General features: G+C 51.5%; 1 protein-coding gene across 24 annotated transcripts in view; it reads left to right on the forward strand.

Annotated features, from left to right (window-relative positions):
* The window catches only part of CEP164 (centrosomal protein 164), a 98,313-nt gene extending 89,729 nt beyond the window's left edge, over positions 1 to 8,584 (forward strand). For 22 of the 24 annotated variants that reach the window (XM_015435759.3, XM_045370085.3, XM_015435757.4 and 19 more), the window contains 6 exons: positions 3,278 to 3,385; positions 4,245 to 4,359; positions 4,956 to 5,303; positions 6,165 to 6,231; positions 7,128 to 7,250; positions 7,405 to 8,584. In XM_015435759.3, coding sequence (XP_015291245.3) covers positions 3,278 to 3,385; positions 4,245 to 4,359; positions 4,956 to 5,303; positions 6,165 to 6,231; positions 7,128 to 7,250; positions 7,405 to 7,501 — 858 coding nt within the window. In that variant the 3' untranslated portion in view covers positions 7,502 to 8,584. Of the gene's footprint in view, positions 1 to 3,277; positions 3,386 to 4,244; positions 4,360 to 4,955; positions 5,304 to 6,164; positions 6,232 to 7,127; positions 7,251 to 7,400 lie in introns of those variants that run through there. The other 2 variants (XM_005579762.5, XR_001485208.4) reach the window with 2 other exon arrangements.
* The last annotated feature ends 5,376 nt before the right edge of the window (positions 8,585 to 13,960 follow it).

Consider the following 13,960-nt stretch of genomic DNA (forward strand, 5'->3'; position numbering starts at 1 on the left):
CCAGGAGGCATGGGGGTCAGGGACCCACTTGAGGAGGCAGTCTGTCTCTTAGCAGGGCTTGAGAACTGTGCTGGGAGATCTGCTGCTCTCTTCAGAGCCAGCAGGAAGGAACATTTAAGTCTGCTGAAGCTGCACCCACAGCTGTCCCTTCCTCCATGTACTCTGTCCCAGGGAGATGGGAGTTTGATCTATAAGCCCCTGCCTAGGGCTGCTGCCTTTCTTTCAGATATGCCTGCCCAGAGAGGAGGAATCTAGAGAGGCAGTCTGGCTATAGCAGTTTTCTGGAACTGTGGCGGGCTCAGTCCAGTTCGAACTTCCTGGTGGCTTTGCTTACACTGTGAGGGGAAAACCGCCTACTCAAGCCTCAGCAATGGCGGACACCCCGCCCCGACCAAGCTCGAGCATCCCAGGTCGACTTCAGACTGCTGTGCTAGCAGCATGAATTTTAAGCCAGTGGATCTTAGCTTGCTGGGCTCTGTGGGGGTGGGATCTGGAACTAGACCACTTGGCTCCCTGGCTTTAGCCCCGTTTCCGGGGGAGTGAATGGTTGTGTCTCACTGGCATTGCAGGTGCCACTGGGGTATGAAAAAACTCCTGCAGCTAGCTCGATGTCTACCCAAATGGCTGCCCAGTTTTGTGCTTGAAACCTAGCGCCCTGGTGGTGTAGATTCCTGAGGGAATCTCCTGGTCTGAGGGTTGTGAAGACCGTGGGAAAAGCATAGTATCTGGGCCGGAATGCACCGTCCCTCAAGGCACAGTCCCTTTTGTCTTCCCTTGGCTAGGGGAGGGAGTTCCCTGACCCCTTGTCTTCCAGGGTAAGGCAACGCCCACCTTGTTTTGGCTTGCCCTCCATGGGCTGCACCCACTGTCTAACCAGCCCCAGTGAGATGAGCTGGGTACTTCAGTTGGAAATGCAGAAATCACCTGCCTTCTGCATTGATCTCACTGGGAGCTGCAGACTGGAGCTGTCCGTGTTTGGCCATCTTGCCAGCCCCTCCAGGGTGTTTGTTTTCTACTGCATCATCAGGCTGCAAATTTTCTGAACTTTTATACTCTGTTTGTCTTTTAAAATGAAATGCTTTTAACAGCACCCAAGTCACCTTTTGAATGCTTTGCTGCTTAGAAATTTCTTTCGTCAGAGACACTAAATCATCTCTCTCAAGTTCAAAGTTCCACAGATCTCTAGGGCTGGGGCAAAATGCTGCCAGTCTCTTTGCTAAAACATAACAAGAGTCACCTTTGCTCTAGATCCCAACAAGTTCCTCATCTCCATCTGAGACCACCTCAGCCTGGACCTTATTGTTCACATCACTATCAGCATTTTTGTGAAAGCCTTTCAACAAGTCTGTAGGAGGTTCCAAACTTTCCCACATTTTCCTGTCTTCTTCTGAGCCCTCCAAACTGTTCCAGCCTCTGCCTGTTACCCATTTCCAAAGTCGCTTCCACATTTTTGGGTGTCTTTTCAGCAACACCCCACTCCTGGTACCAATTTACTGTATTAGTTCATTTTCATGCTGTGGATAAAGACATATCTGAAACTGGGAAGAAAAAGAGGTTTAATTGAACTTACAGTTCCACTGGGGAAATGATTCTGGGGAAGCCTCAAAATCATGACGGGAGGCAAAAGGCACTTCTCACATGGTGGTGGCAAGTAAAAATGAGGAAGAAGCAAAAGCAGAACCCCCCAATAAACCCATCAGATCTCACGAGACTTACTCACTATCATGAGAACAGTATGGCGGGAATGGCCCCCATGATTCAGATTATCTCCCACCAGGTCCCTCCCACAACACATGGAAATTGTGGGAGTATAATTCTAGATGAGATTTGTGTGGAGACATAGAGCCAAACCATATCAATAACCCTTTATAATGTGCAAGGCAGTAGTAATAGTCCCATTTTCCTGGTGAAGAGTATGACTAATGTTTAGTACTTCCAAACCCAGTGCTTTGCCTTTCCATTCTGTCACACTAAAGACTTCGTTCGTACATGAAAATCTTTTGAACACACTTAGCAAAAGGCTTTGAGTTAGTTACCCACCCTGCTTCTCTGATAGCCTAATTTGCAATGAAAAAGCAGATACTTCATTATTATTAGTTGGGATCACAGATCTTTGACCAGTTGAGGGTCCTGGTAGGGTGAGCTTTCTTGGATCACCTGGGCCCTTAGAAATCTGATGGTGCTCAGCCGGGCGTGGTGGCTCATGCCTGTAATCCTAGCCGTTTGGGAGGCAGAGGTGGGTGAATCACTTGAGGTCAGGAGTTCGAGACCAGCCTGACCAACATGGTGAAACCCTGTCTCTACTAAAAATAATTAGCTGGGTGTGGAGATGCGTGCCTGTAATCCCAGCTACTCAGGAGGTTGAGGCAGGAGAATTGCTTGAACCCAGGAGGAGGTGGAGGTTGCAGTGAGCCAAGATTGTGCCACTGGACTCCAGCATGGGTGACACAGCGAGACTCTATTTAAAAGAAAAGAAAAGAAACGTGATGGTGTTCAGAACTGGTAAAGGGCTCAGGCCCCAGTGGCTCCTAGGACTGGCTTGGGGTCAGCAGAGAGCATGAGGCTGGAACAGACAGAGGGGCAGCTTCCCAGGGTTATAAACATGCTGCCTGCGGCCCTGTCATTGCCCTGCTTAACCCCTCTCAACCATGGTGGTGGTGGTGATGAGAGTAATGATAATTGGAGCAGTGATAATAACCATTTGTGGCTGATGTGGTGGCTCATGCCTGTATTCCCAGTGCTTTGGGAGGCTGAGGCTGGAGGATCACTTGATTTTGAGACCAGCCTGGCCAACACTGCAAAACTCTGTCTCTACAAAAAAAAAAAAAACAAAAAACAAACAAACAAACAAAAAAAAACATAGCCAGGTGTGGTGGCACACATCTGTAGTCCCAGCTACTTGGGAGGCTGAGGTGGGAGGATTGCCTGAGCCCAGGAGGTTGAGGCTGCAATCAGCTGTGATCAGACCACTGCACTCCAGCCTGGGTGATGGTGAGACCTCATCTCTAAAAACAATAACCATAATAAATGATAACCATTTGGTTAACAGTAACCGTTTGAGAGTTTTTAAGGTGTGGGCATGGTGTTAAGCATGCAACATAGTCACATACTCTTTCTCATGTAATTCTCACGACCCTATGAAAAGTCGTAGTTCTCTTTTCCAGATGAGAAAGCAGACTATAGTAATTTGTTCAAGATCACCCAGCCAGCAAATGGCAGGGTTGGGACTCCAGCGTCTGTGTAGGTAGTCATTTCTCTCTTTTCTCCTTGGCTGCAGGAGACCAGGCACTTGGATGAGATGAAGTCGGCCATGCGGAAAGGCCACAGCCTCCTGAAGAAGAAAGAGGAGAAACTGAATCAGCTGGAGTCCTCTCTTTGGGAAGAGGTGCAGCCCCATGGCCACATAGCCCAGTGGGCCCTGGCCTTCCTCTTCTGTTCTTGGGATTGGGTTGAGTTCTTTGGTCCTGCATCAGGGGGAGCTGGGCCTCTAGGGCCCAGGATTGGGCAGTAGGCTTGTCTACTGGCTGATGAAGGTGGCAGTGGCTTCAGTTCTGAGTTTGTTGAAGACACCTGTGGGTTTGGATACCTGTGCTGAATGGTCCTGAATACACATGGACCCTCTTGCTAAAGGTGCCTGAGAAGAGGGCCGAGCCCTTACCCCACCCTGGTCCCTAAGGAGAGGTATGACCAGGGCGTCAGGAATGAACACACACGATAGGTTTTCCTGCCTGCCCTGGGACCTTGTGGACATTCTGCTGGGTGTCTGAGGTTTAGATATAGCACGGGGGAGGCTTAGATGCAGTAACACTACAGGGAGAGCTTACTGGGAAGGGTGGTAGGGGTCTGTGTGGGCCTGATGGCACTGTTGTCTGTGTCTCAGGCATTTGGGACATATGCTGAGCCTTGCTTCCCTCCCACCCTCTGTGAGGCAGCCCTGTGTGATTTGCTTTGCCCAGGGTGCCTGGTGGAACTCTGGGCCCCAGAGGAGTCTACTCGCCAAGTCCTCAGTTCCCACACAGCACAAGGGCAACAGCCTACATACTGCCTTGAATTTGTAGCAGCAAAATTGCTAGGAGAACAAATGGAGATGGCCATGTTTCATGGATTTGTGTAAGAAAACCAGCTTAAAGACAAAACATACAGAAGAACCTAGCTCAGTGTCCTAGCCACTTCCTAGAAAGGAAAGAAGAAGGGTAGAAAGCATGTGGGAGAGGTCCGTCATAACTGCTAACTCTACCCTGCAGGCCTCAGATGAGGGCACTCTGGGAGGATCCCCGACCAAGAAGGCGGTAACCTTCGACCTCAGTGACATGGACAGCCTGAGCAGTGAAAGTTCCGAATCTTGTTCCCTGCCTCACTGTGAGTGGTGGTGGCAGCAGAGGAGTGAGTGGGGGAGATGCGGGGTGAGGACCATGGTATCCATGGAATGGCAGGAACTTGGGGAACAGAAGAAGAACCCCCTTCCCTGCAGAGGGAGGCCTCTGTGAGCTGGTGTCTGGACCAGGTGCTCAGTCAATGCTGGGAAGGAATCAGACCATCTAGGTTTGCCAGCACATGGGGCTGAAAGGTCAGGGAAGCCTTCTGAATGCTGCAGAGCACTCTACAGTGTGACCGCTGGCCCTGCTGACCTTTCTCTTCCAGGGCTTCCTTGGGGAGGTTCTTCTCTCTCGGCTGCTCTGGCCTGTATGTGATGGAAGGGCCCTCTCCCCTTCCTTCTCTCTGGGGTCCTGGGCCCGTCACCCAGGGCCTTACCCTGGAAACCTGTTTCCCAACTTCTCACCTGCACTGTCTGGAACACAGAAGCCCTGCCATCCCTGACCCCCTCATAAGGCTAAGGGGCTGTTTGGAGAAGCAGGGAGGGGTGGCCAGTAGGTTGCTGCATGACAGCTGTGTCTGGGAATGGTCCAGGGTCCTGAGCTTGAGTCGCTTCCCACCATCCACCTCTTTTCTTTCAGTTGACTCAACCCCAGGTCTTACCTCCCGCAAGATCCATGGGCTGAGCCACTCCCTCCGGCAAATCAGCAGCCAGCTGAGCAGCGTCCTTAGCATCCTAGACAGCCTCAACCCTCAGTCGCCGCCGCCGCTCCTCGCCTCCACGCCAGCCCAGCTCCCTCCCCGGGCCTCCAAAAGCACCCCCACCTCCACCTACTACGGCTCCCTGGCCAGGTTCTCAGCCTTATCATCTGCTACACCCACGTCCACCCAGTGGGCCTGGGATTCAGGGCAGGGGCCCAGGCTCCCCTCCTCTGTGGCTCAAACAGTGGACGACTTCCTGTTGGAGAAGTGGCGCAAGTATTTTCCATGTAAGCCCCACTCTGGGCGGAGCCTTCCCACCTGCCTCCTCCTCCTCTTCCTTCCTTTTCTTCTACCCTCTTTCTCCTGCTCCTTTTTCCCTCTTCCTCTTTTGCATCCCTTTGCCACACCTCTCCTCCCCCAACGTTGCCATAGTCCATTGGTCCATTGACTCTGCCTGTGGGTCCCTGGGGAAGGAGACGTTGCAGGTGGCCCTGCAGCCAGGAGTTCTGTGGGTCAGGATGGTTTAGATGGAGCCTGGCTGACTGGGGCCTTTCTTATGGATTTTGGAGCTCAGCAGAACCTAAAAGGTCATTGTTGTCATTATCTTAATAGCTACCATCTTGTGCAATGCATTATGGGCCAAGCAGTTTATATATATATTTTTTCATTTAGTTCTTATTCTCTGAGGTAGTAATTATTTATCCCCATTTTACAGATGAGGAAACTGAGTTTCAGAGAGGTTAAGTAGCATGCTCCAGGGTACCCAGTGAGAGAATAACAAACTCAGTTGTGACCCCGTGTCTCTGTGACTCCAGGGTTCTGCTTGGAACCTCTTGGCTGTGTGGTTAATTCTTGCTTCTGAGCCAGGTGGCCTCCCCGGGTCTCAGCCCTGCTGAGGGTTATGAAAAGCCATGAAACACAGGCATTTGAGGGAAAACAAAATATCTTCTTTCTGCCCTAACCCAAACTGAAAAGTAGATTAAGTTTTAAAAATAAAATAAATAGGACCATTCCTGTCTCTCACCTGTCTCTGGCCTCTAGCCACTGAAACTTTTCCTTTTATTGTTTATTCTGGGGAGGCAAGAGGTGCTGGTGAGCAGGGTGGTGACCACTGCCCATTTCTGAGCCCTGTCCCTACGCTCTTCCAGCTGGCATCCCGCTGCTCAGCAACAGCCCCGCCCCGCTGGAGAGCAGGCTGGGATACGTGTCTGCCAGGTGAGCCTCCCTGGGGGCTGGTTGGGGTGGAACGTCATAGCTGCTCCCTGCGCCTCCCTGGGCGGGTAGACCTCTGAGGGGAGCAGGCCTCCTGGTCTCACCCCAAGAAGTCAGGCAGGCCTCTAGTCCACAGAGCTGTCCCCACTTGCCTGGGTCTGAGGCGCCCATCTGCAACCAGAGGGAAGTCAAGTCCACACCGCCAAGGTCCCAGTGGGGAAGGGCTGGGCTTACCCAGCCAACCCCCTGAGGAAGCTGCCTTCTGGCCCCTGTGGGGAGGAGTCAGCCCCTGGTAGGACCCTGCCCCTGCCCCTCCCTCTAGCTCCTCCAGCTCTGGAGTCTGGCCTTTGTCTTTGCCCTTGAGCTCTTGTTTGCTTCCTGTGGCTCCCTTCTTCCCCAAGTCCTGCTGAGCAACATCTGGAGTGAGAGGGACACCCTGTGGAGGAGACAGACGGGCAATTATTTAAACCTGTTATTAATTTTCCATTCATCTTATTCCTTGCCAAATATATCCCCCTCTCCCTCCCTCAGGCCCCTAACAATGCGTACCCCCCACCAACCCTTTGGCCAACTTGAGAGCTGATGCTGGCCAAGGATCGAGTTGACAGAGGGGAGCGCTTTGCTGATGAGATTGGTGGGAGCAGGCAGATGTGGGAGCCCAGAGCCTCATATCAGTAGCACCCAGCAAGGGGGCAGAGGGTGTCCACCGCCTTCCCATTTGGGAACTGTTCTGGGGGGCCAGATGTTTTGAAGCTTTGAATTGCTAGGGACCGCAGAGAAGCTGCTCTGCTAGCTGAGAGGAAGAGGGAGGAGGTGACAGATGTGATGGCCTCTGCACATCCTCTGGCACTTCCACACCTCCTCTCTCCCCTCCCCCATGCTCTCCTCTTCCTTGCCAGTGAGCAGCTCCGGCTCCTACAGCACTCCCATTCCCAAGTCCCTGAGGTGGGCAGCACCACCTTTCAGGGCATAATTGAAGCCAACAGGAGGTGGCTGGAACGTGTCAAGAATGACCCCAAGTTGTATCCTTTTACTTGGTTCCCAAACCGGGCTGGGCTGTGGGGCTCAGGCTTGTGCCCTAAAGGGCTGAGGAGGATCCTGTTCAGCCTTTGACCCTTTCATGGCCCTTGCCTGGCTATCCCCAGTGACTGCAGTTTTCCTTCACCTTGTGGCCAGACCTCTCTTCTCTTCAACACCCAAGCCAACAGCTACTTTGAGCCTCCTGCAGCTGGGCCTCGATGAGCACAACAGAGTGAAGGTGTATCGCTTCTGAGGCCCTGAGCAGGGGCTTGGGGCAGCTCAGCCTCTCCTCCACCCAGACCAAGTGCCTGAGGAGCTGCCTGCCTTCTTCCATCTGAGGAAGCACCCTTCTGCCCCCTTTGACTTGCAGGAGCCACCAGGGACCAGGGGGTTGAGTGGAACAGTAAAGCCACACATTCTGTGACTATATAACCTATCTCGGGCTAAAATGTGCGGACTTGTAACGAGCTCCTGTCATTGACAGGGCAAGCTGTTGGTGTGGCTGTGGGGCATCAGGGACGGGAGCCCTTTGGGAGGAAGGGAGGTGTTAGAGGAGCTGCCTTCGGAGGCTCAGGGAGTCCCTTTGGAGCTGGTTGTTTCCTTGGCCCTGCAGCGCACTGCTCGGGGCTCCCAAGAAGGTTGTGCATATGGTTCTTAGTTCATCGGGACAGAGACCCCCAGCATGTGTGTACACTGGGACCTGGTTTCTCTGGGACCACATCTATCTCCAATACCTCAGCCTCAGATCAGACCCTTTCTTTTTTGTATTTCTTTTCTTTCTTAATTTTTAAATGCCTTTTTTCTTGAGCATTCCGTTTCTCTTTTTGACTGTCCAGAGCCCTGCCAGAGGGTGCTGGGGGCTGTCCCTCTGCAGGACTGTGTTTTCCTCGGGGGCTGTCTTCAGGAGCACCCCTCCTGCTCCCTGGGGCTCCTCAGGGAGCCATTTCAGCTGGAGTCTCAGGTCTCAACACAACTTCTCTGGGAGGCCAAAAATAGATTGGGTTGGCTTCTGGTCCTCATGACGGTTTTTTTCCTCCTAGGACACGTTGGATATATTCATGGGCATTGTTTCCATCTGTCTTTTCTACCTGTGCCACCCCTGCCCTGATTCCAAGGCTGCCTCAGGCAGGCAGGTAGGCAGGCAGGCAAGGGGCTAGGCTGGTGCCCAGCCCTGGCAGCAAGGGGTCTTGTGCAGTTGGAGATGCTGCCGTTGTGGCAGAGCGTCCTGCAGCCCTGCTTCCATCAGCTGGCTCTTGGGTGGGGGCTTTGCAGGGGATGCTCTCTGATGTTTGTTCCGTTGTTTAAATAAAATGCACCTATTTTTGTTTTTTTGCAAGCTGTGGGGTTGCCCTTGCCTCTCTAACACACAAATTAACTCCCTCCGTCCTCCAACTCATTTCTTGGTCATGGAATAAGAAACTAAGATGTAACTGGCTGTTGATCTCCTCAGATGCCTTTTAGGCATCAGCCCACTGCATAGAAAACTCCGTTTCATCATGTGGCTCATTCTGTGTGCTTTGGGAATAGCTTCTGTGGTGCAGCCAACTCTAGTGATAATCCTGGGTGTTTTCTGCATCAGTTAAATCTCTTAAAAGTCCACTTTCTACAAGGCAGTCATGTAAATGTGTCTGCTTCTTTTGGGAGGCCTTTGCCTCCTTCCTGAGAAAGGGAGGAAGGAAAAATGAATATTCATGGAATACTGCCCTATGTAGTATCTGATTTAATCATCACTACAATGTAGATACTGATGTAGATATTTTCTCTTCCGTTTTTATGGATGAGGAAACCAAGGCTCAGAGAACCTTTACATGCCTGGAGTCCCCAGTAAAGTAGCTGAGCTCCCTACTTGTGCAGTGCCCCCACACTCCATCCCTGCACCCCCAGAGCCCTATCTTCCCTACTGCCAGTCCTTGGGAAGTGCTGAATCCGCCATCTCTCCCTTTGCCCCTTCATTGCTCTCCCACCTATCAGCTGGAGACCCGTGGCGCCATTTCCCAAAGGCTGATTGGTGTTTTCCTCACGCAGGCAAAATGCAAGATGAGTCCCCCTCAGCTGGAGACCCGTGGCGCCATTTCCCAAAGGCTGATTGGTGTTTTCCTCACGCAGGCAAAATGCAAGATGAGTCCCCCTCAGCTGGAGACCCGTGGCGCCATTTCCCAAAGGCTGATTGGTGGTTTCCTCACGCAGGCAAAATGCAAGATGAGTCCCCCTCAGCTGGAGACCCGTGGTGCCATTTCCCAAAGGCTGATTGGTGTTTTCCTCACGCAGGCAAAATGCAAGATGAGTCCCCCAAAGTCCCTAAGCTGGCAAAGTTAGCTGGGTTTTTCTGCTCCAGTGGTGTGAGCAGCCTAAATACAGTCTTGGGTTTACAGCAACAGAATTGCTAGGAGAACAAACCAAGATGGCCACATGATATGGATTTGTATAAGAAAACCAACCTAAGGACAAAACATGCAAAATAACCCAGTTCCGCGTCCTAGCCACTTTCTGGGGGGAAGGAAGAAAGGAAAGAAGGGAGGGAAGGAGAAGCAAGCTAACATTTGTTGAGTGCTTTCTTTGTGCCAGATGCTTTTCATATGTTATTGTTAGTAATCTTAATCTTATGATGTTAGTGTTCTTACTTCATCCATGAGGCAACTTAGGCTCAGAGAGGTGGTATCACTATAGCCCAAGGTCATACGCAGTATTTGAACCCAGATCTCTGGAAGTCGAGATCTGTGAACCAGGCTCTGCTGTGTCAGCATCTCCTGTCCTCCTCCTGGCACACAGAACAGTCCTGGCCAGCTTGGTCTGAAGACCTGGGTTGCAGGAAGGGGGTGGCTTCTAGCTGGGGGAAAACCTTCTTGGGTTAGGGTTTACAAAGGGACTTTTTCAGAAGATTCCAAAATTGTCCCATCCCTCCTCTCATGGGTTTTAGCATCTAGCTGAGGAGACTAGAATCATAGATGTTTGGAGCTGAAAGGGGCCACTGAGTCCGTTTGGACTGCTGTGACAAAATGCCATCAACCAGGTAGCTTTTAAACAAGAACTATTTCTTACAGTTCCGGAGGCTGAAAATCCAAGATCAAGGTGTTGAGAAATTTGTTGTCTGGTGAGTGGTTTCTAGTTCCTAGAGGGCAGCTTCTGCGTCCTCGCCTAGTAGAAGTGTAGGACTCTTGGCTCATTCAGCCCCTTCTGAGGGCACTAATCCCAGTCATGAGGGCTGCGCCTTCACAGCCGAATCGCCTCCCCAAAGGCCCTGCCTCCTCATCGCCACACTGGGGATTGGGTTTCCTCAGGAATTGGGGTCCATAGTGGGGCCTTATGGATCACTTGTTCAGTCCATTCAGGTTTTGCAGTAGAGGAAACTGCCTAGAGAGGCTACATGAGGTGCCCCAAGTTGCAGCCACAGTGGCAGAGGTGGGAATAGAACCAGTGTCTTAACTTCCTGGCCCGGGGCTTCAGAAAAGAGTTTTTTTTTAAAGGATATTCTTAGTAGACTATATGTTCACATGACTCGATATTCAAATGGTACAAAAGTCACTCCATGAGTTATCTAGTGCTCCCTCTTTAAGGTAAAATACTACCAGTTCCTTCTGGAGATTTTATGCAAATAAAAAGGAGGGACGCTTAGATTCTCTTCCCTGTTACTGGTGGAGTATGGGTCACTCCTAATGTAGGATTGGACGATTGCCCGAAGCTGTCGTGAGTGGTTGACTGACGGTTTTCTTCAGGGAACAATGCTGGAAATGATGACAGACGCCCCCCCACTGACCCCTCCCACCTCCCTGCCCCTCCAGTAAACTCCCACACAAAATAGCAGTATGTGGTGTGGGGAAATAATCTTTGCCTCCGTCCTGGGTTTAGGCTGTCATCTGAACAAGTCCTTTCCGTTCCTGTGTCTTCCCTGGTCACAAGCTCAGCCTGAACCCACACTCTGGGAACGAAGCAGGGTAACGGCCTCTGTGGCCTCATCCAGAGGGCTGCTGGGGGGCCAAGACAGGGCTCCGGTGGGGAGGGGTGCTGAGAGGGGATTGCAGATCCCACTACCAGCTTTTCTGGGGGAGGTGGGGAAGTGATGGTTAAAAAATGGAGTTCCTGCTATCAGCCCTGTCCTGATGAATTGGAAAGTCCCCTTCTTTCTCCTTTCTTGCATCTCCTGCCTGCTTCCCCTGTCTGCCCTCCCATGACGTGCCCTCTCCAGCAGGTGTGTCACGCAGCACCCCGAGGGAAGGGCAGTGTAACTTTCTTTTCCCTGAGGGACTGCCACAGCCGGAGGAAGACAGGCCTTCCCTTCTTTTCTAGTCTTTTTCGTTTGAAAACAATGCACTCTTACTTTCCCCTTCCAAGAAGCTGGTGGTTCACACGGGCCAGCACACACGTTATCAAACACGTAGTTTGTTTCTGGTAAATGAGTCCATTGAAATGGGAGCCTTGGCCGGGCACGGTGGCTCACGCCTGTAATCCCAGCACTTTGGGAGGCCGAGGTGGGTGGATTGAGATCAAGACTATCCTGGTCAACATGGTGAAACCCCGTCTCTACTAAAAATACAAAAATTAGCTGGACGTGGTGGCACACACCTGTAGTCCCTCAGCTACTCAGGAGGCTGAGACAGGAGAATCACTTGAACCTGGGAGGCGGAGGCAGTAGTGAGCCGAGATCGCGCCACTGCACTCCAGCCTGGGCAACAGAGTGAGACTGTGTCTCCAAAAAAAAAAAAAAAAAAAAAAAGAAATGGGAGCCTTAATTTATTTGAGACATATCACAGCCACCCTGAAAAAAGGAGAGAGGTGCTGGTGCCCTGCTGTGATAAGCACTGCTCACATCACAGTAGGGTTGAGGAGACGGCAGACATTTGTAAATATGAGTCTTTGTAATTTAGAATCTGCCAACATTTTCTATCAGGTGGGAGGCGAGGAAATGACTACAGATGCACGCACACACCCCATAGCGTGCTTAGCTCCGTTGTGGGTTAGAAAGTCCATGTCTTACATGGAGTAGAACCCCAGCTCTTGGTTTTGGGGTCATATTACACTGTCCCCATCAAACTTTTCACCCTGATTGTTGTCAGTGCTTTCAGAAGATGTGGTGACATTTCTTCTAGAGAGGGTATAGGAGTGTCCTTGCCCAGCAGCCCTCAAAGTCCTGATTCTCCTTCCCCACGGGGCCCCACGAAGGCACACTCCCTGGAGAGTTCAGTAGTTCCTTCTCTCCCTTTCCAGGGTCTCTGAGGCTAGGGTGACTGTTGAGAGGCTCCCAGCTGTGCTCTCTCTGACCCTCAGGCTTGGGTTGGGATCCCAGCCCTCCTTGAAATAGAGCAAAGGGTGATGGGTAGCACTCCTTGATATAGAGCAAAGAGTGATGGGTAGCGCTCCTTGAAATAGAGCAAAGGGTGATGGGTAGCAGAGTGTCTGTGGAGGTGCTGGTGCCTGAGAGCATAACAATAGAACAGGCTCCTGCACATAACTTTTGGGATGGACCCATGGCCTCAGTTTGGAGGCAAGGGTTAGGACAAGATGGCTCCGAAGGAAGGATCGCCTCCTATCTTCCTTGGTTGGGTCAAGTCAGCTGGTTAGTGTCCTCTCCCTTTTGATTTTTCTTGAAGGAACCATACCACTTTCATCCAAATCCACGTCCATTGTTTCCCCCTGGCCCTGACCTCTGATCAGATAGGGGGACTGGGTCTGGATCATTGGGATGATTGATCTGGAGCTGGGAGAGAGCTGCTGTTTCATTAAGTCATCTCAGCCATAGCCCCCACCCTGGAAACCTTACTGTCTCTCCAGCAGCCTTCTAACTCTTCAGGGAGGGCTCTTTGGTCTGTGATGAAATGGTTTGTGGGTGGGCAGCACAGCCCGGGAGGGGGCTGCCCCCATCTCGAGGAAGCACAGCTCCTCCGCTCTGGCAGGATGGGGTACAGGTAGTACTCTGCTAGTTTTAAAAATTCTAGGATGGGAGAGGTCAGTCTGCCTCATGGCTTTTGCTCTGTGTGGTAGAGCAGAGCGCATTGGGGACATTTCTGATTGCCCCTGCTGAAGAGAGGTAAGAAGCAGAGGGACAGTTTGGTGAGTCTCACTCTCAGGGTTAAAAGCAGGGAGGCTATGAATCGAACAAGGATTTCCACGTTATCCTTTATAAAGAGGTTGTGAGGATGCAAGAAGTCCTTAGAACAGTGTTCAGCACATAGTAAGCCCTCAATAAATGGGAGCTGTTGGTGTTGTTGCCCTGGCAGGGAAGTCAGGAACCATGATGGAGACTCTGCAACCTATGTGACTTCCCATGAGTAACAGCAAAAGTCTTGGACACAGAGGACAAGACAGATGGCAAAGAAAACGCTTGCTGGGGGATTGTGTTCCTCTTCATGGTCAGTTGTGTGTGAGAGGGAGAGAGAGGAAAGTGGAAAGTTTAGGCCCTGGGGCTGGCAGGCAGGAGGCAGAGCAGAGCCTGTCAGGCTTGAGACGGTGCCCTGGGTTGGAGCACAGGATGGTCTCCCGGGGTTCCACTTGCATTTCCACAACGCTCTGTAGTTTATAAGATGCTTCACCCAGAGTACTTGTCTTAGGTTATTTCATTCACCCTCTCAGTGTGTGGTATCTTCTGCTCCACTGTACAAATAAGGAAACTGAGGCCTAGGAAGAGGATCATTTCCCAAAGATACTCCACTAGTGCCTGGGGGTCGGAATTTGAGCTCAGGTCTTTTGGGCTCAAATTTTGATTTGAGCCTACCCACTG

The sequence above is a fragment of the Macaca fascicularis genome, chromosome 14 (assembly GCF_037993035.2).
Source record: "Macaca fascicularis isolate 582-1 chromosome 14, T2T-MFA8v1.1".
In the NCBI taxonomy this organism is placed as follows: Eukaryota; Metazoa; Chordata; class Mammalia; order Primates; family Cercopithecidae; genus Macaca; species Macaca fascicularis.